This window comes from Schistocerca americana, chromosome 8 (assembly GCF_021461395.2).
Source record: "Schistocerca americana isolate TAMUIC-IGC-003095 chromosome 8, iqSchAmer2.1, whole genome shotgun sequence".
NCBI lineage: Eukaryota > Metazoa > Arthropoda > Insecta > Orthoptera > Acrididae > Schistocerca > Schistocerca americana.
In genome coordinates, this window is record NC_060126.1 from 486,264,238 (window position 1) to 486,285,722 (window position 21,485).

Sequence of the window (21,485 nt, forward strand, 5' to 3'; positions counted from 1 at the left end):
ACCAATTTAATTGTTACTTCTGACATAGTTTTTGGATTAAATACAGTTAAAACTGATTTCATCGTTGTTTTTTATGCAGTTTTTGGCCTTAGGAGAATTAAAAACAAATTTTCCCATATGATGTGGTACGACCTTGCTGTGGTGGACGGGCTTGCCTAAGTAACAGTTCCACAATGGTTAAAAGCCAAACTTGTGCGATCATACACATTGCTTAATACAGTTGGTTTAATGGGCACCATAGCCATTGTATTGCAATCCATCTGCCATTTGTAGCCGAATCTATTTACACTACGACACTTACAGTGGCCATCTAGTGAGAAAACTGTCATTAAATTCTTTTTGTTTCCATAGCATATCCCTCCTACTTTGATAACATTCCATTCAAATTTGATGTCATTCTGAGCAGTGGTTCTTCTTTTACAGCGTTTTGGAACTTGAACTTCAATTATAATCAACCCATACCCTCAAGCTAAATATGGATAAAACATTGATATTTATACTTGTAAATCCAGTCCTTGATGGGCACTCTGTGTTTTGTGAATGCTCTGCTCTTCAGCAGCTGGTGAATGCAATGGATTGGCAGGAATCCTGGAATGTCAGCATTGAGATTGGCTGTAACTGGCACTTTCACAGCATGTGATGTCACAACCTAGAATTGAGATAATCATACGAGCACAATCAATTTCACAAAAAAGCTATAAAATGTTAGCAGTTACCTGTATTACTCTTTATTGCCACATATAATACACAACCACAACAATAAGTACTTTCAAGAAATATATAACTCAATTGTTACAAATCTGAATAACACAAAATACAATTCCATGCTCGTCTGAGATCAACACCAACAATTCACTTGTATCTCCGTCAAATATCAACAAAAGTAAATTCAGAGTAATAGAGCTATTTCCTTTCCTAGAAAGATCTTTAGTTACACTGAGACATAATTATACAAAGAAACTGGTAACAAATGCTACACCATAACGTAATCTGTAAACCAATAAAATCAGTGCTATCTGTCAATTGTCTAGGAGAAATGGTGGAAGAAATGGTTTGGGTTTAACATCTTACCAACATTGTATTAGGGAGCGTACCAGCTCAGTTGAAGAGCTGTGATCTGTTTTAAGCAGTGATAAGGCATAAATACAAAATCAAATAGGGGTAATGCAGGAGTAGGTTTAATAATGAATAAAACATAGGCGGGTAAGCTACTACAAACAGCATAGTGAACGCATTATTGTGGCCAAGATAGACACGAAGCCCACGCCTACTACAGTAGTACAAGTTTATATGCTAACTAGCTCTGCAGATGACGAAGAAATTGATGAAATGTATGATGAGATAAAAGAAATTATTCAGGTAGTGAAGGGAGACGAAAATTTAATAATCATGGGTGACTGGAATTCGAGAGAAGGAAAAGGGAGAGAAGGAAACATAGTAGGTGAATATGGATTGGGGATAAGAAATGAAAGAGGAAGCCGTCTGGTAGTATTTTTAATCATAGCTAACACTTGGTTCAAGAATCATAATAGAAGGTTGTATACATGGAAGAATCCTGGAGATACTAGAAGGTATCAGATAGATTATATAACAGTAAGACAGAGATTTAGAAACCAGGTTTTAAATTGTAAGACATTTCCAGGGGCAGATGTGGTCTCTGACCACAATCTATTGGTTACGAACTGTAGATTAAAACTGAAGAAACTGCAAAAAGGTGGGAATTTAAGGAGATGGGACCTGGATAAACAGAAAGAACCAGAGATTGTACAGAGTTTCAGGGAGAGCATAAGGGAACAATTAAGAGGAATGGGGGAAAGAAATACAGTAGAAGAAGAATGGGTAGCTCTGAGGAATGAAATAGTGAAGGCAGCAGAGGATCAAGTAGGTAAAAAGACGAGGGCTAGTAGAAATCCTTGGGTAACAGAAGAGATACTGACTTTAATTGATGAAAGGAGAAAATACAAAAATTCAGTAGGTGAAGCAGGCGAAAAGGAATACAAACGTCTCAAAAATGAGATCGGCAGGAAGTGCAAAATGGCTAAGCAGGCATGGCTAGAGGACAAATGTAAGGATGTAGAGGCTTATCTCACCAGGGGTAAGATAGATACTGCCTACAGGAAAATTAAAGAGACCTTTGGAGAAAAGAGAACCACTTGCATGAATGTACAGAGCTCAGGTGGAAACCTACTTCTAAGCAAAGAAGGGAAAGCAGAAAGGCGGAAGGAGTATACAGAGGGTCTATACAGGGGCGATGTTCTTGAGGACAATATTATGGAAATGGAAGAGGAGGTAGATGAAGATGAAATGGGAGATATGATACTGCGTGAAGAGTTTGACAGAGCACTGAAAGACCTGAGTCGAAACAAGGCCCCGGGAGTAGACAACATTCCATTAGAACTACTGACGGCCTTAGGAGAGCCAGTCCTGACAAAACTCTACCATCTGGTGAGCAAGATGTATGAGACAGGCGAAATACCCTCAGACTTCAAGAAGAATATAATAATTCCAATCCCAAAGAAAGCAGATGTTGACAGATGTGAAAATTACCGAACTATCAGTTTAATAAGTCACAGCTGCAAAATATTAACGCGAATTCTTTACAGACGAATGGAAAAACTAGTAGAAGCCGACCTCGGGGAAGATCAGTTTGGATTCCGCAGAAATGTTGGAACACGTGAGGCAATACTGACTCTATGACTTATCTTAGAAAATAGATTAAGGAAAGGCAAACCTACATTTCTAGCATTTGTAGACTTAGAGAAAGCTTTTGACAATGTTGACTGGAATACCCTCTTTCAAATTCTAAAGGTGGCAGGGGTAAAATACAGGGAGCGAAAGGCTATTTACAATTTGTACTGAAACCAGATGGCAGTCATAAGAGTAGAGGGGCATGAAAGGGAAGCAGTGGTTAGGAAGGGAGTGAGACAGGGTTGTAGCCTGTCCCCGATGTTATTCAATCTGTATATTGGGCAAGCAGTAAAGGAAACAAAAGAAAAATTCGGAGTAGGTATTAAAGTCCACAGAGAAGAAATAAAAATGTTGAGGTTCGCCGATGACATTGTAATTCTGTCAGGGACAGCAAAGGACTTGGAAGAGCTGTTGAACGGAATGGACAGTGTTTTGAAACGAGGATATAAGATGAACATCAACAAAAGCAAAACGAGGATAATGGAATGTAGTCGAATTAAGTCGGGTGATGCTGCGGGAATTAGATTAGGAAATGAAAGACTTAAAGTAGTAAAGGAGTTTTGCTATTTGGGGAGCAAAATAACTGACGATGGTCGAAATAGAGAGGATATAAAATGTAGACTGGCAATGGCAACGAAAGCGTTTATGAAGAAGAGAAATCTGTTAACATTGAGTATTGATTTAAGTGTCAGGAAGTCTTTTCTGAAAGTATTTGTATGGAGTGTAGCCATGTATGAAAGTGAAACATGGATGATAAATAGTTTGGACAAGAAGAGAATAGAAGGTTTCAAAATGTGTTGCTACAGAAGAATGCTGAAGATTAGATGGGTAGATCACATAACTAATGAGGAGGTATTGAATAGAATTGGAGAGAAGAGGAGTTTGTGGCACAACTTGACCATAAGAAGGGATCGGTTGGTAGGACATGTTCTGAGGCATCAAGGGATCACCAATTTAGTACTGGAGGGCAGCGTGGAGGGTAAAAATCGTAGAGGGAGACCAAGAGATGAATACACTAAGCAGATTCAGAAGGATGTAGGCTGCAGTAGGTACTGGGTGATGAAGAAGCTTGCACAGGATAGAGTAGCATGGAGAGCTGCATCAAACCAGTCTCAGGACTGAAGACCACAACAACAACAACAACAACAAGGCATTGACCTAAAGTAATTCAGAGAGGTCCCACGGAATTGAAACATGTAGAGCTGGATGCATCTGAAACTCCATTCCTCCCTATCTTAACCACTACGCACCACACATCCAAAGTAATGTGTAGTGCAACAAACATGTGATGAGAGGAGAGAGCAGGAAAGCTGTCTCAATTTATTAATGAGTACAATGCAGATGAAAAAATATCAAAGGGAAGTACTAAATTTAATTAGTAAATACGATATGCAGACTAAAACTCCAAGTCTCCCAACCCCGAATGCACTATTTCCCCAGTGAAGAAGGGAGTCAAAGGGACGATTATTTTAAGTACTAAGAAAAGACATGGTGGACTAGGAAGGAACAAATAAAGATAAAATTATTCAGATTTGCAAGGCTATCAACTGAACATTTACCAATAGGGTACTTTTTTCAAACAGCAGAACAGTACATTTACTTAAGATTTACTAATATTTTGCTGGCACCAACAGCCAGCAACACTTTCTTATGTGTCTACTGGCTGTACATGGAATTCTGATTCCTAAAAGTGAGTACTGGCCAGCTATTCTGTTTACAGATTTTCAGTCTTAAATAAATAAGCAGTTGTTATAATAGTTGACTTAAAAAAAAACCTGTATGTAACTGATGGGCATGATATGATGATCACCAATAAGTAATATATGTAGGGGACATATTAACTTTAAATTACAGGCTTTCAAAATTACATCCACAAGAAATGGTCAAAAACCAAAAACTATTTAGTTATTTTATTCCTATTCCTATTCTGAAGCAGGTGAAAAACATCATTATCAGTACTGCACAGTTTCAGTTGTGAAACCATAGTTGATGTGAGCAGATACAGTTACAATGTCGTCAAGTCATTTGTGGCACTTCCGGCAGTACATGAACACAAGCAGACAAAGATGGTGTGTTTACAGATTGCTTTGGAAAGATCCCAACTCATCAATCAAGCCTGTTTGTTCCCCCCTCCCCTGAGACAGCCTTAAACACAGGCCATACTGTTGACGTAACAAATTGTGAGAGGGAGCAGGTACTGCCATCACTCGATCAACTGAGCAGTCTTAAATACATTCGAAAACCAGCATCTGACCTTCAAGTACCCTGGTCTTCAATGCATAACATGTTAAAAAAGATTTCAAAAGGATTTCGACCAAGGTTTTTAATGAATTATCTGATAATGATATGGAGCAGCGAACTGTAGTCTAGCATGCTTTGTTGGCACAATCTCTGAATGGTATGTCTCGCGTAAGTGTGTTATTTTCTAATAAATGTGAGATATATCACAGTTCAGACAGGAAGCATGTGGCTTTATGGTTCAAGAAAAATCTCTAGTATGCACAAGAGAGGGAAAGGAACTCATCTCATGTTACGATAAGCACTGGAAAATCATCACAAACCTGTTTGGACCGCATTTCTTTGAATGGTAACTGAAGGAAATCATTATTTCTACAAGTTCTGAATGGATTAATACCTCAGATCAAAGGCAAGGGAATAAAAGATGAAGTGTTGTTACAAGAAAATGCAGCTCCAGCACACTGTGCTATTCAGATCTGATTTGAATGGCAACCATACCTGCCAGCTCGTTATGGGGAATAATCAAGTCCCACACGGTTCAAGAGCATTACACCAATAAAAATTATGCTAAAGTGTTTAGGCAACCCTTTGAAGCATAACTCGGGATATGCTCCACAGACGACAAGGACGACTTGTAGATGCTTAGACCTCTGCTGTGGGAATGATGATGCACATACATATCTGCCGGATAAAAAGCTTTTGTATGTAAGTGTCCCAATATAAAATACACTGTTTTTGCCTAGGGGTAAAAGGACTTCTTGGATGTACTGAATAAGCCAATCTGTAAAGTGTTTCAGTCACTAATAAACAATAAACAGTCCATTACCTGCTCTGTAAAAATCTCCTGTGTGAAAATTTGTTTCATTCGCGTCATGTTGTTTGAACGTATCTGTACTTTCATTCCAAGGGTGGAACATACTAGTTCACAGATAGCACTTAGCTGATTGCTGTGGAAATGGATTGCCATAAGCAACAGCATTTCTCCAAATGATGCTGTCACTCCACTTGAGCTGTTGATAAGATTAAGAACAATAAATATTATTTACAATCATGTTCAACAAAAAATTTTACGTTCCTCCTATACAAGATGATACCTCAATAAGTATCTGCACTAAATTTTCATAACTTGTTACAAATGAACAAAACTTAAAACAAAATAATTTTTAAACATAGTTTTCAATAGTTTCAATAGTTTTCACTAGTTTTCAATGCACTTAGTCCACTGTTACACAAGTTTTATAATACCATGACAAAAAACTTTTTCAGGTGAGCAGCAGACAAGAGTATGCATCGCTTCCTTCACCCGTGTTTGGGAATGAAAAGATGCCCCTTAATGCATCGCTGAGTGGACCAAATGGATGTTAATGTAACAAGGTTAAGATGGGACTGTATAGCAATTCTGAAGAGTTTGAATCATGCAGGCAACAATATGTGGAAGCACTTGGTCATGATGGTGAGGAGGTAGGGAAGGGGGTGGGGGGAGGGGGTGGGGAGCTACTTCAATCAATTAATCTTGGCATTTGGTCTGAATTACAAACTTTCATTTGTTTCAAAATGATTGCCAGAGGGAACAAATCAAGTGTCATGGTGATTTAGTGGGTAAGGTTTGAGTTTTGATCCCTAGTTGGTTATGTATTGTTTCTTTCCACCTCTAGCAATGCTATGTTAATGCAAAAAATGCCAAGGTCTACCACGATCTGGAATCCACCTTAAACCTACATTTGGCTGAGTGAGTCCCCTCCAACAGGACCATGCAAAGTTAAATACCTTGGTGTTCTAACTAACTTTCTGGTCAAGTGCAATTTAATCCACTTTCTTTAACATCATTCACAAAATTAATGTACATACTGTCATAATTTGGGCAGTAGTAAGCTTAAAGAAATAAATTATATATTTTGGTTGAGAGAAGAATAAAAAAGGCATATTTTTGCAATGTTGCTCACCTTTCAAAATATGCTTCTTCCCTAACGAGCCACTGAACCCACTCTATGCTTCGCTTTTCATGTTCTTGTTGACTGATGAGAGAGGGACAAGCAATGAGCATGCAAAGACCCAGTGACACAAATCGGACTCCAGCAGGAGATGGTGGGGGATGAGATGTCAAAAGCTGTACAATTAGTGACACTTCCTCTTCCTGGAACCTGGAACAACAAGGATGGAAAATACCACTATTATTTGTTATACAATATTTCACATAAGGTTATTAAAAGATGGAATATCAATGTTGCTAAAACCATGACTAAAAAATGTTTATTTCATTAATCACATATTTAAGCACTGTAATCAATGAATTTATTACACCTCTCCAGGGGACATTGCCTTTTTGTAGCACTTTCCAAGTCGGCAGAGGTTTGTGTGTTCACATGAAGCTGAGGGTTATACCAGCTGTAGCACAGCTACTGGCCGCCTCCCTTGCTAGGCACATCTCTGTGGACGAATCAGACAAAGCATGTCCCACAACACCCCATCTCTCCCACAATCATTCCAATAGTCCTTCCCAAACTCCCTACATACCCACAACAAGGTTTGATGGGATCTGTACTGAGGGGTCCATGGCACATGGGAAGATGTGTTGTCAATGTAGCCTCAGGGATACTGAGCAGCCTCTCTGAGTAACTAGCCTCGCACCATGTGGGGCTCCTCTCGTGTTGACCTGATATATCCCAGTTCTAATGGGGCCAAAATAAAGAACACAGAAAACAATACAAAACTTTGAGGGACTTGATGAGACCTCAAACACCCAAGCAACATGGTTGGAACTGATGGAAGTTGTTTCTGCAACTGGATTGAGTGACACACTTGTCCAAGAAGTGGAAAATGTAACTGAGAAGTTGGACCACATAAAAATCAAATTCTTGTCTGGGGCTCAGAGGAGAAAACTTCTCACAGAACAAAAGGGAAAGGAAGGCAAAGGATGGCTTACTAAGCACAAGACTTCCAAAAAAGAGACTGCCTCAGAATGATGGGCAGGCCCGTTCCACCTCCCCAAGACAGGGAACAAAAGAACAAGGGAGGGATCTAACACTCCCACTTCTCAGGAAATTGGATCCAGTAAAAGGTGACACAAGAAATAGTAAAACAATCTATAGCACTGCAGTCTTGGTTTTTAGGATGGCAGTTATCCAACAGTGATCTCCACTTGTCAATATCACCTCACAGCAGAATACAAAGCCAATTCATTCATAGTAATTCTTGGCAAACTTGCAAGTACCATTAGAAAAGTAACACCTTGCGCCCTCAACCTTCTGCAAAACTGATGCAGGAAACAGGTTATAAAAGTCAGCTCCAGGAAAACTGTTGTAGTACTGTTCACAAGGAAGCATACCCAGGACACATACTGCAGCCTCAAGCTTCTTGATGAGATTCTACCACTAGAGGGGGGCAGTGAAGTGTCTACAGGTAACTGATGACGCAAAACTATCATGGACCCTTCACAAAACGAATACATGCTCCAAGGCAAATGGTGCTCTTATGTCCAACAGACAGGCCTGTGGTAAAAGCTGGAGTCTACTTTCCAGGAGTATGTACTGGATATACATCTAGCTGTAATAAGACCTATGATAATTTATGCAGCTACAGTACAGTGAAATAAAGTAGAACAGAAGGTGGCTACTACAGAGCTTGGCTAGGTGCACAGACTGGCTTTCTTTACCGTAACAGGCAGAGTTAGCAGAACACCAACTACTGTGATGAAGACCACGCTAGACATGTTTCCATTACACCTTTGGGTTACAACGGAGGCAATGGTGGGTGTACACAGATTAAGACCTGGCAATAACGGGAAACCTTAGGAATATACAGTATCCCACCCCAATATAATGAATGTAGCAAATTAGGAATGGCCAATGAAATGCCAGCTGACTGTACAATAATTTCCAGTCGCTTCAATAAACCTTTCAAGGCAGCAGTTGGAAGTAGGCAGCAGTGGAAGAAGCAACCAAATACCATTCAGGGGACATAGTCTGGTTTACTGGTGGGTAGGAAACAGAAAAATGTGCTGGGGCCGTAGTATACAGGATACGGCCTAGAATAGAAAGAGCAATCACTCTAGGGAAGCTGGCCGTAGTATTCCAGGCATAAATACTTGCTATCAGAGAGTGTGTGGAAGAGAATCTGTGTAGGTGCTACATGGATCACAATATCTGCATTCATCCATACAGCCTAGCAGCACTGAAATCTCACTCGAAGTACCCACAACGAGATCAAAGATCATTGTGGAATGCCACATTTCTCTTATGAGACTAGAGGAAGCAACAAGTAAACCTTTTGTGGGCACCTGGTCATTCAGGAGTTAATGGCAATGAACAACCTGATTGGTTGGCTAGGAAAAGAGTGGGGACTTCATTTGCTGTATCGAAACCTACCCTAACTATCACTAACGCAATTAAGAATCAAAAATATGTAACTGGATCAATAGGCAGCCTGCAGATCCAAAAACAAAAACATGGCAAGCTAATGATGCTTCAAGAGAAGTTCTGCAATCCAGGGCTTGAACAGGAGACAGGTTACACTCATGGTAGAGCTATGACAGGCCCTGGGAACTTAACAAAAACACCTGCACACAATGGGTGTTAACAAAGAAGCACTTTAGCATGGACTATGGTGCGAGGAAGATGAAACTATATCACATTTAATCTTCCAAAGTGAAGCACTGGAGGCCAAAAGGTATAGAACATTCGTGTCATTAATTCCTCAAGAAATTGTGGCCAATACAGAACTGGTACCTACTACTCTTTATGGGTAATGGCTGGCTTTACTGAAATGACATGGACAGTAAACTCAGTTTCGGTGTGTGCAACAGTGTCTCAATGCGTAAATGAGCACCCAGGGTGTGGTATAGGGCCAGTATTATTCACAATTTACATAAACAATCTTGCACATAGAACTGCAAGTCCTATGAGGTAAATTTCCAGAAAATGCTTTGGTATAGAGAAACGTCACAACACCTTGCAATACAAAATGCCCAGTATCATACGTAAACACCAACATAAATCCTACTTCACTGTTTCACTTTCCAACTACCCAGAAAGATGTCCTGTCAGTTATCAGAACTTTAAAAGTGAATCATTCCACTGGAATAGATGGCATCCCAGGCAGCCTTATTAAAAAATGTGAAGATCTCATTAATGAACCATTAGTTCGCCTTTATAATAGTTCCTTTCAAACTGGAATTTTCCCATTGTGCCTAAAAACAGCTAAGCTCAAACCACTTTTCAAAAATGTTAAGAAGGATGTAGTGGCTAACTACACACCCATTGTGCTCTACTATCTGTATTCTCAAAAAATCATAGAAAAAATTGTTCAAAGAAGAGCAGTAGATTTTCTGGAGGAGCACAAAATACCACCCACAGCACAACATGGTTTCAGGAAAGATCGATCAACTGACACAGCAATTTTTGCACTATTAAGTGAAGTACTTCAGAGACTAGATAACAGCAAAAATGGCATTGGAATGTGTCTAGATCTCTCTAAGGTGTTTGATATCACAGATCACAAACAACTATGCCTAAGCTTGACAACATGGGGATTAGAGGAACATCTAACAACTGGATAAAGTCATAGCTAAGCAGTTGAAAACAAGTGGTTGAAGTGCAACATCAAAATTTCATCAAACTCACTCAACACTATTCAAACTATGAAACCATTAAATATGGAGTGCCACAAGGTCCTCTTATATTTCTGTTATATGTGAATGACCTAAGCAAATTCTGCAGGAACGTCATCCAGTTTGCTGACGATACAAGTGTGGTAGTGAATGGGAAAGAAATGGAAATGCTTCAGAAGTCTACACCAGAGACACTGAGCAATATTGAAAACTGGTTCAGTCACAACAAATTGGTAATAAATGCAAGTAAGACATTGGCACTAACTTTATATAATGTGAAAAGAGGTGAGCAAACTGCTCAGCTTCAGATATTTGACAAAGAGCTTCAGAATGTAGACAACATTAAGTTCTTAGGAAATGGAATTATTTTCTGGGGTAACTCTTCTCTTAGCCAAAAGCTCTTTAGGCTACAAAAAAGAATTACACAAATAATGGAAGGTGTAAAATGGAATAAAACCTGTAGACCACTCTTTTAAAAAGCTAGCAGTCCTCCCACTTCCATGTGTTTGTGAAAAATGTTCAATGGAAAATCCCACTCGCTTCCAGAAAAATGAAAATATCCAGTCCTATAACACCAGGCAAAAAGGAGACTTTCATCTAGAGTCCACCAACACCACCCTAAATAAAAAAGGAACCCAGTATTATGGGAAAGTTATTTATAATGAACTTCCCCCACAAATTAAATCAATAAACGACATGGCAAATTTTAAGTCAACTGCTAAGGCATATTTGACTCATCACTGCTTCTACAGCCTCCACGAGTTCCTTGAAAGTTCACTAATGATTTGTGTCTTTGCATTAGTGATGTATAGTATAAATGTTACTAGAACTTTATGATTTACCATGTAAATGTAACTGTAATACAAATATTAATCTGCCATTACAGTACATGCTCTTTCTGCTTTAAAATATCTACTCTTTATTTTTGTACAATATTTGCTCTGTATATTGTAACTCAGTGATCATTTAATGTAGAAACAATGACATTAATGCAAATTTAATATTATATTTTGTTATACATTGACTTGTCCTGCATCAGAATATACTATTTGTGTACTATATGATTACCAGGACCAATAAAACTCTACTATACTCCAGTAAACTGTAGTAAAATGCAGGAATACCTGCAGAGGGTTAATACCTGATACCGGCTGTTGATCCTAAACATAAACAAAAGTAACGTATTGCATATAAATAGGTAGAAAGTCCTGTTAAACAATTACATGACTGGAAATCACTAAAATGAGAAGTAATATGTTGCACATCTCTTCTTGGAATAATAGAAAAATATCTAAGAGTATGAAAGGCCTAAAGTGTAATGAACACATAAAACCAGTTGTGCGAGACCAGAATGAAATTGTGTTGGAAGAACCCTAACGAAATGAAACTCACTCATGAAAGAGGTAGCTTAAAAATCCCCAAGCCCAATTAGTTTTTGACAACTGCTACAGACACAAACATTTTACATAAAATAGAACAAGAAAAATTACGTGAAATCAGATGATTTTATCAACATAACTTGAAATTCGTGGTTTTGAAGAAGAGTTGTGAGATTTGGCATTTTACAATTCCCATGTAAAAATGTAGTAAACCTGAAGGTATCATGGTACTAATATTGGTAACTAATTAGCTACTGAATTTTCACACTGGATTTTAACCTATTATTCCAACTCTAGCAGTCATGTATAAACTTAGAATAACAGTTCATTTCCCGTGTCATTAAGCAAAAATAGACATACTCCCAATAAATTCCATTCCAGTAACAGTTTGAAGTTACATTTCCCACACTTCTGCACAATAAATTGTACCAAAAGAAGACACAGTTCTGACAGATTTTTAGCATTTTAGCGATCAAGCCTGAGCATAACTCACACCACAATGCCATGTCCAAAAGATTATGCCCAAGCCACCATGTCTACAGGACCACACCTGACAATATCTTTGGCCACAGTTTTCTTGAAGTGTGAGCTACCTATTGCTAAAAACTGGACTCATTTTGTATGGGAACCATATACAGACATCTTGCTACCTGTACATCATGACTTGCTGCCTTCTGTTGTCAATTTCTAAAATTATTTCAAAAGAAACAGTAGTGAACACAAGAGCTGTTATCCTGACTGAGTGAGCCAATGCGTGTGCACCGTCATGAGGTTCGTGCATGTACTTGTTAGATTTTGCAATCTGCTATAATTCTGTTACAAGTATATCACATCTGTTGAGCGATCATAAAATTTTGGAACCTCTACAGGAAGAATTCAATGATTCCGGATCACAGGGAGAAATATCTGAATGGGAAAGTCTGAAGAAGATCCATATTTAGGTAAGCTGAAGTATAGCACAATTTTTCCTTGCTAATATTGTTGCTACTGACACTGCAGCTGTAATTATAATTTATTTCTGCTTTATTTGCCTTAATCTGGCTTTTTTCATAGATAAATCTGAAGGTGAAATAGCATCCAACATGTATTTCCAAGTGTTGTCTTGAGAAAATGAAACAATCTACTGGAAAGCCAGGAAAGAAACAACCTGGTATTGCCACAATTGCAAAATACCTGTCTGCATGCCAGAATATGTTAGACGTTTCCATACAGAAGCCAATTACATGTGAAAGTGATGTAAATATGGCTCATTAATTAACGAGAATATTTTCTTAGTACATGAGTACAGATATGAAAACCATCAAATACGGCCTTTAGTTTTGCAAATATGTAAACCAACATGGTGTCTGCCACTCTGCTTCTATTAGCCACCTACAGCACAGGACAAGTGATGTACGCAAACATCACAACCCTCCCATATGATAAGCAGAAGAATTTTAATTGTGCTCCATGAAATAGTTTGATAGTTTCCTATGAAATTATGTTAACGGGCATCAAAAATTCATAACCAAAATACAATCTTCCAACCTAACCTAGATCTCAGTCTATGCAACAGAGCAGGCTGTTGCCACAGTCTTCATTCATGAAATAGTAAAAATAATATTGACTAAACACTGAAATAAACATTTTCAGTGTTCTCCTTTACTGCCAGAAAAATGTTTACATGACATCTCATGTCCTGTGCCTGGATGATGGATGCAAACTGAGAAGGTGCGTGTTTATTTACATGTTTGTGAAGCTGAAGTGCTGTATTTGGTGGTGTTTGTATTTATACTTGTGCACTACAAAACCACACAGATTAATTGATACACTGCACCAAAGATTTCTCCAAACTGCACCATCTTTAATATGATTTGTTGTGTAAAAATACTGGGAAATGTGAAGTCACCGGATAAAACTATTACCTATTTTCCAGGTTAAAGCTTTTGAAGATTCCTTCATTATTGTGCCAAAATGAATTTTTGGTGATGAAATCAGCACACTTTTGATAAACGTAATGGGACAAATACTTCAAGCAAAGGTGGAAGGAACACTGCAACACACAGAGTTGCACCTTCAAACTAGACTAATAACTCATATGGTCATAGATCAACAAGTCTGTTTTCCCAATAGTAGGTTCTTCTTTTAACCATAAGATGATAATGATGAAGTCTGTTAATGCTGACTTCCAAAGAGCCCATCCTAGTTTACTTGTAATGACAGTATTCAGTTGCATAAATATTCTGAAGGAAATAGGGACACTTTCAAATGTTTAGTGTTGTGCAATATTCTGAAGGAAATGGGGACACTTCGTAATGTCTAGTGTTGTGCTGAAGGCACTTTACATTCCATTTTCAAATATAGACTCCAGGCTGCTGCTTTGTGTTGATGGGTCAGTGGCATAATGTCTCAAGTGACATGTCAATGCTTTCTTTTAAATAACTTTGAACATTTTATGGTAGCAGAGCTATTTTTTCTTTAGTTGATTAGATGTAATGGGTTTAATGCAACTATTTTTTCCAATGTTGCAAATAATGTGATCTGTGATGCAAATAAATATAATACGGTATAACTGATGGCTAGATTTTTATTTTCATTATAACACTGGAAAGCAATGAAATAACACAAAAGTAACAAAGATTGGGTACTTCAAAAATATGCTGTCAGGAACTTAAAAAGACTTCTATAAAAGACTTCTTCCTGTACCAAAGAACTGCTCATCTATCTGGGTCGCTTACCAGGTATTATTAATATAAGGGATACAAATGAACTTATTCAGCAAGTGAAAGAGCATCAGAGATATGCTCGCCAAACTTCAGTGTCAGAAAATAACAGAAATGAGCAATTGTTAAGTCTTCTCCCTCCCAGATGTCAAAGGACAATAAAATACAGACTTTTCTGTTAGGTATGCTACGCCTACTTCACAACTTCGGCAAATCTTATTTCCAGGTTACTAGTACAGAAATATACCTAAAAACTAATTTTTAAACTACCAGAAGCTAGAGATTCTACTGATTTTTATCTTCAGTTGTTTAAATATTAGAAACATAACAATGTGTGATGTATAACTGAATATAGTAAGTCTTTTGCTGTTAATGCAGTTGACTGTCATATAGTGTGTGTTTAAAATCAGCATGTTACAACAAGGTAAGATTAAATTTATAAAAGTGTGTAAATACAGGTATAGGAGATATTTCCAGTTAAAATACGAAACACAGTACTTGTACTCAACTACAAAAAACACACATCAAATTACAGTATATTTTCAGTTACAACGAACTTTTTTACGTAACAAGAGGAATTTGCCAGTTTCAGAAATCCAGTTCTACTAAAGTGCGCGTCATTTATGTTGGCGGCCGAGTTTAGGTTCGTTCTGCGCATCTGACGTCACAAAACACAGTCAGCCAATGAACAGAGAACGACGTTGCCAGATCTCTGACTGCAGTGCATAGCAGGACGAGTGTCTTCAGTTTTAGAAACGTTCAGTCATAAATAAAGTAATTGAACAAAAGCAATGTCTTGATAGCAGACTTTCTTTTATAGAAAGTTTGGAAAAAGCATTCTTTATACCAGTTGCTTCATATTCTATTGATTAATTAAACCAAACAAGCAATAAGACTCCTAATTCAGGCGATAGCAAGGAAAGGTGTTTGTATCATTCTCACTAACCGCTTTTTCGCAATAAAGAACAGTGGTAATTGTTTATTTCCTATTGTACTTCGACGAAGCGTGAGTAATTCATAGTCATACCAACAGTGTTTGTCAGTATTTTGCGTGACGTGTTAGAGTCCTCATGGCGTTCTGAACTCAGACGAGCTGCGTTAGCATAACGGATAAGGTGTTGGGCTTCTAGGCGAAAGGTTATGAGTTCAAACCTTGTGCGCTGCTTAATATTTTCATTATTTAAAAACAATATCGAAGTGCCTTACTTCACGAATTGTATTCGTTTGAATGCAATTTTTTGAAATTTCTAGTGCTTTGTCTCTTCATTAACCCTTTCGCTGCTGCAGAAACATGCTCCCCGCATTCCGCGCTGTGCGCGATTTTGTCATCACTGTACTGCTCGCCTGGGCAGACACATGGTGTTCCCACTGCTTTGACACACTTATCATTCGATTTCACAAAACCTATTTGGCCCAAAAATTTGATTTTTACACGTCTTCTTAACTGATACCTTCCCCCCATAAATGACTTAATTTTGTTTCGATGTTCAACGCAGTTATTATGCAGCATTACATGTAGTAATTTTATATGAAATTTAGGTATCTTGTCCACATTTCATTCTCAACATTGTGGCAACTAAAATCGACCATATGGAAAGTATACTCAATGGACTTTTACCTCTGCAAACTCTTCAAAATTTCGTGCAATGGTTTACTATATTTAACGCTGCATAATAACTGCGTTGAACATCGAAACAAAATTAAGTCATTTATGGGGGGAAGGTATCAGTCAAGAAGACACGTAAAAATCTAATTTTTGGGCCAAATAGTTTTTGTGGAATCGAATGATAAGAGTGTCAAAGCAGTCGGAACACGATGTGTCTGCACAGGCGAGCAGTGCAGTGACAAAATCGCGCACAGCGCGGAATGCAGGGAGCACGTCTCTGTAGCAACGAAAGGGTTAATGCGGCCTTGGTGGCTTTACTTCATGAACTGCGCGCTCCCCCCTAAACGCAAGCTTGCGAACTATGCTATATTATGGCGCTGCTTCTTTTGGCGCCTGCGTCGTGTGCAACTGGCAACGCAGCAATCTCCCGCGTCTGGGCGGGCAAGCGCGAGCCGCCAAGATAAAAGAATTGAACTTTAGATTCCAATTCAAGTCTCTCTCTTTTAAATTTTCTTACAGAGGTTGATGAGCATCTTTGGAGAAACAACTTTAAAACATTCACAACAAGCAGTTATGAGTAAAACAATAATGTACATTGTGAACCGAAACACGTTTATCCTTGCACATTCTGAGTTCATCTAGCAATGTGGTAATTGTGATTGGTCTTGCACCTCTAACAGTTCAACTGCAATAATACTTACTTTATAGCAGCAATGCCACGCAATGCACAGTATAATCTTAGTAGAGCTGATGCCTGTACAACACAGGAATCTGGCAGCTGGCTGTCTAAAGAAAACAGCACAATGGTCTGAAGACGACGAAGCAATTCATCACGAAGTAACTGCAATGCTGTATGCGATTCCCATTTACGCTGTGGAAACAAACATTTTGAAGCTACAACTTATGATAAAAAGTGAAATACATAATTTTTAAGCAAACATGTTGGACAAACATAAAGGTTCCACTCACTGATCCATTTCATACACAATGGTAATGTAAACAACCATTCAAACAAATAGAATTAGGTTGTTACTTGCAAAAAAGCAAATTACTCATGACAATTGCATTTCACAGATGAATTCGGTTGTTCCATTAAAATGTATCTAAGATCACATTAACATTCAACTGCAGACTAAAGATTATACACAAAAAACATCATGATGTGAATGTAAGTTTGTGTTCCTTAATACTGTATTTTTCTCTGTGTAGAGTCTGTTCTGAATGAATATGCATTATAAAGCCTTCTTCGTTACATGTAGAGCTCAAGCTCACTTTTCATAAAGACAGAAAACAAGACTGACAACAGCTTTGTTGATCAGAAGAAGATTCAATTGTCTTCTGTGTTGCAGAGATCCAGGTTATGGATTCAATGAGATTAGTTATTTTAGTTAATTTGCATGTTCCTTTTATCACAATTGCAACACCTCATTTTTTCTGTATCGAGGATATCAAATGGCTCGCAAATATTCTTAGTGAAACTATGGCTATCATTTATATGGCTGGGCTTCACATTAATCTTAATCCACATTTAAATTTATAAACTGGTTTGGATTGACCACAGGTCCACCTATAATTGCCTTCATAAGCAAGCTCAAAGTTTACTGGAAGGCGAGGGTATACCACTTTCAATATGACCACACCAAATGAATCATCACAGTATTCAAATCAACCTTCAGGTTTAGCATGCTTTTAACTGACTATGTACTTAAATTCATGTTTGGAGTAGAAACACTTTTGAGGTAAAAGTGATTTCAATTTGTTTTAAAACTGTCTTCTTTATGTATCAGTAACTTTAATTGACAAAGGAGATGACCACATATGTTACGGCTCTTACCTTCTTAACTGTTGCACATGAATAAGTTTAACTTGTGGGTAAAGGAGGCCATTTTGTTTACAGTATTATATTAATGAATGCTACTATTATTTTTAAACTGTGACCTGTTCTTGACAACAATTTTCATGGGAGTAATCATACCGTGTGGTTTCTGTTGCCTGAGACTGCAGTCATGTGTGTGAGAGTCGCGTTTGCATGAATATGTGTGTGTGTGTGTGTGTGTGTGTGTGTGTGTGCAAGCACGCTCACGTGCGCACATATGTCTGTCTATTGTTGACAAAGGCCTTAACAGCCGAAAGCTATAATTGTGAGAGTATTTTCGTTGTGCCTATCTGCAACTCAGCATCTCCTCTATCTGGTGAGTAACAACTTTCCTTCTCATAATAGTGTTACATTCCATCCTGGATTTTCCACTGTTTAATCATATTGTGTGGCAGCTGTTCACCTGTATAGTTTTTAAATTGTTGGCTATATGGGGTTAACAGTTGTACATAAAATATTATCCTTCCAGCATGTTTCTGTATAATAAATACACTGTACTGAATTGCTTCCAGATATTACCCTATAAAATTATTTAATGAAAATGTGTAAATAAGCTAACAAAGCAGAACAAATGTTGGTGCACTTAAAGTTTCTGAGAGTTTTATTATAGAGGGGTTATACAATTAAAGTTATTATCAATAGGTGCATCTGGGAATTCGAATGTTCGAATGTTCAACTTCACAGAAGTAAAACCTTCGGAAAATCTTTAAAAGCATATTTACAGCATCACTGCTTTCATTCCATGGAAAAAATATTAAAATGTAACATTATTATAAGACAAGAATGGAAGCAATTCATAATTTAAATATGTATGTACGTAAATGTAAGTTATGTAACATATTAACACACACACACACACACACACACACACACACACACACACACACACACCACTGCATAGGCCTACGCTGCCTCTGTAGACGGGAGGACCAATAAAGTACAGTGAGTGAAAAAAAATTGCAACACCAAAAAGGAGTTGTGCAACATAAATGAAAGTTAGTAGGCATGTTTCTACATCTGAAAGATGGTGTCTGTTCAAATTTCATACCAGTTGCTAAAGAATGGTGCTAGTAGTGCCACTATGAGGACGCAAATCACGACTGCTTTAAATAAACACTGTAACTGTTGTAGGCCTTATTTACCTTTGAGACTGGACATGGTGAGTTGATTCGAGTCAAGAATGCCTTTCAGGTGACAAAGACAACATTACCAACACCTCACTGAGTTTGAATGAGCTCATGTAAAAGGGCTACAACAAGTTCAATGATCCTTCTACGATACTGCAGAAAACTTGGCAGCAATGTAGCCACTGTACAAGATTTCTGACAGCAGTGGTCATGAGAATGTACAGTCGCAAGAAGACCAGGCACTGGACTACCACATGACACTACCAAGGGGGAAGACCATCTTGTTTGACTTATGACTCTTGCGCATCATATTGCATTTGCAGCACTAATTTGACCAGCAGTTGGCACCAAAGTGACACAACAAACTGTTACAAATCAGTTACTTCAAGGGCAGTTCCAAGCCAGTTGTCCTGCAGCATGCATTCCACTGACCCCAAAGCACCACCATTTGTGACTTCAGTGGTGTCAAGTTAGAGCTCATTTGAAGGCAGAGTGGAGGTCTGTTGTGTTTCTGTACAAAAGCTGGCACTGCCTTGGTGCCAGTGATGACCCTGTGTTGGTTAGGAGCAGGCCTCTTGAGGGCCTGGAAGCAACCTGTCTGTGTGCTAGACACACTGGACCAACACGTAGAGTTATCGTATGCATATGACAGCAGGAGCACTCTCATGGTTATCCCACACACTCTGACTGCTGATCTGTATGTCAATTTGATGACTTGACCTGTCATGCTGTCAGTCACGAACAGCATTCCAGTGGGTGTTTTCCAAAAGGATACCACTTGTCCACATACCACTGTTGTAACTCAACATGCTCTACAGGATGTCGTTACATCACCTTGGCCTGCTCGATCACCAGATCTACCTCAAATTGAACGCATATGGGACAGAATCTGACAATAACTCCAGCATCATCCACAAAGAGCATTAACATCCCCGTATTGATTGACCAAATGCAACAGGCTTGGAACTGACTTTTCTTGCATGTTTGGGTTCCACATCCTGGCATTTACACTGGTTGTTAATGTACCAGAATTTCACATTAACCTGCAATCTTGCAACGTTAATCACTTGTAACAGACCTCCCATCACCATCACCTACTCCAATCCAGTCCCAAACATCAACTATCCCATCAAAAGCATGGCTACCTGTAAAACCAGTCGTGTGATCTACAAGCTAAGCTGCTACCATTGTGCTGCATTCTATGTAGGCGTGACAACCAACAAGCATTCTGTCTGCACGAACGGCAACCGACGATCTGTAGCCGAGAAACACCTGGAGCTCCCTGTTGCTGAGCACACTGTCCAACACAACAGTCATTAATTACTTCAATGACTGCTTCACAGCCTGTGTCATGTGGATCCTTCTCACCAACAACAGCTTTTCTGGATTTCACAGGTGGAAATTATCTGTGCGATACATCCTATGTTCCTGTAACCCTCTTGGCCTCAACCTTCTTTACTCATTGTCCTCAGCCATCCAGCCCCTTCCCTGTTCCCATTATACAGCCCTCTATTCCACCAACACAACCAGTCTTTTTACTTCTCTCCTTTTCTGCAACCTTCCCCCCCCCCCCCCTCCCCCACTCATCACCCCTGCCCCCCATGTAACCTCCCGATTGCACCTAGCTGCCCTACCTTCTCTCCAACTCGTCCCTACATAGTCCCCACCATCTGCCATCCCTACCCTGCTATTCCTCCTCCACCCCACCCCAGCCGCCTCCTTATTCCCACCCAGTTGCCTCCCCTATCTCACAATGCTCACAATGTTGGCTTCAGCTGCCACAGACTGTAGTCATCTGTGTGTGTGTGTGGGGGGGGGGGGGGTGTCTATTTCTGACAAAGGCCTTGTTGGCCAAAAGCTTATTTTGTGACAGTCTTTTTTTGTGCCAACCTGCAACTCAGCATCTAAGCTATACAATGTGTAGCAACTATTATTTTCATAATATTGTTACATTCCATCCTGGAGTCTTGAAACTTCCTGGCAGTTTAAAACTGTGTACCAGCCTGGAACTTACTTCCAGAACCTTACCAGTCACAAACAATGCTCTTACCGATTGAGCTGTTCATGTACAACTCATAACCTCCTCTTGCAACCATACTTGAGTCTTACTCAGAATCTCATATCTGTAGATATATTCAAACTATTCATGGGTATAAAACCTCTTTCTAAAGTTCTGAGACCATTATAGTGAAAGAAGTCAATATTTGATAACACATTTCTTAAAAAGGGTTATTCCATCATGGACTTTCCACTGTTTAACAGTG

At 38.8% G+C, this 21,485-nt stretch overlaps 1 protein-coding gene across 1 annotated transcript in view; it reads right to left on the reverse strand.

The window, feature by feature from the left end:
* LOC124544693 (integrator complex subunit 2-like) overlaps window positions 1-21,485 on the reverse strand; it is an 83,825-nt gene that overhangs the window by 34,904 nt on the left and 27,436 nt on the right. The window contains exons 6-9 of the mRNA XM_047123334.1: window positions 16,920-17,089; window positions 6,870-7,067; window positions 5,753-5,936; window positions 501-649 (exon numbers count right to left, since the gene is read on the reverse strand). Of these exons, the coding sequence (XP_046979290.1) occupies window positions 501-649; window positions 5,753-5,936; window positions 6,870-7,067; window positions 16,920-17,089 (701 nt within the window). The remainder of the gene's footprint in view (window positions 1-500; window positions 650-5,752; window positions 5,937-6,869; window positions 7,068-16,919; window positions 17,090-21,485) is intronic.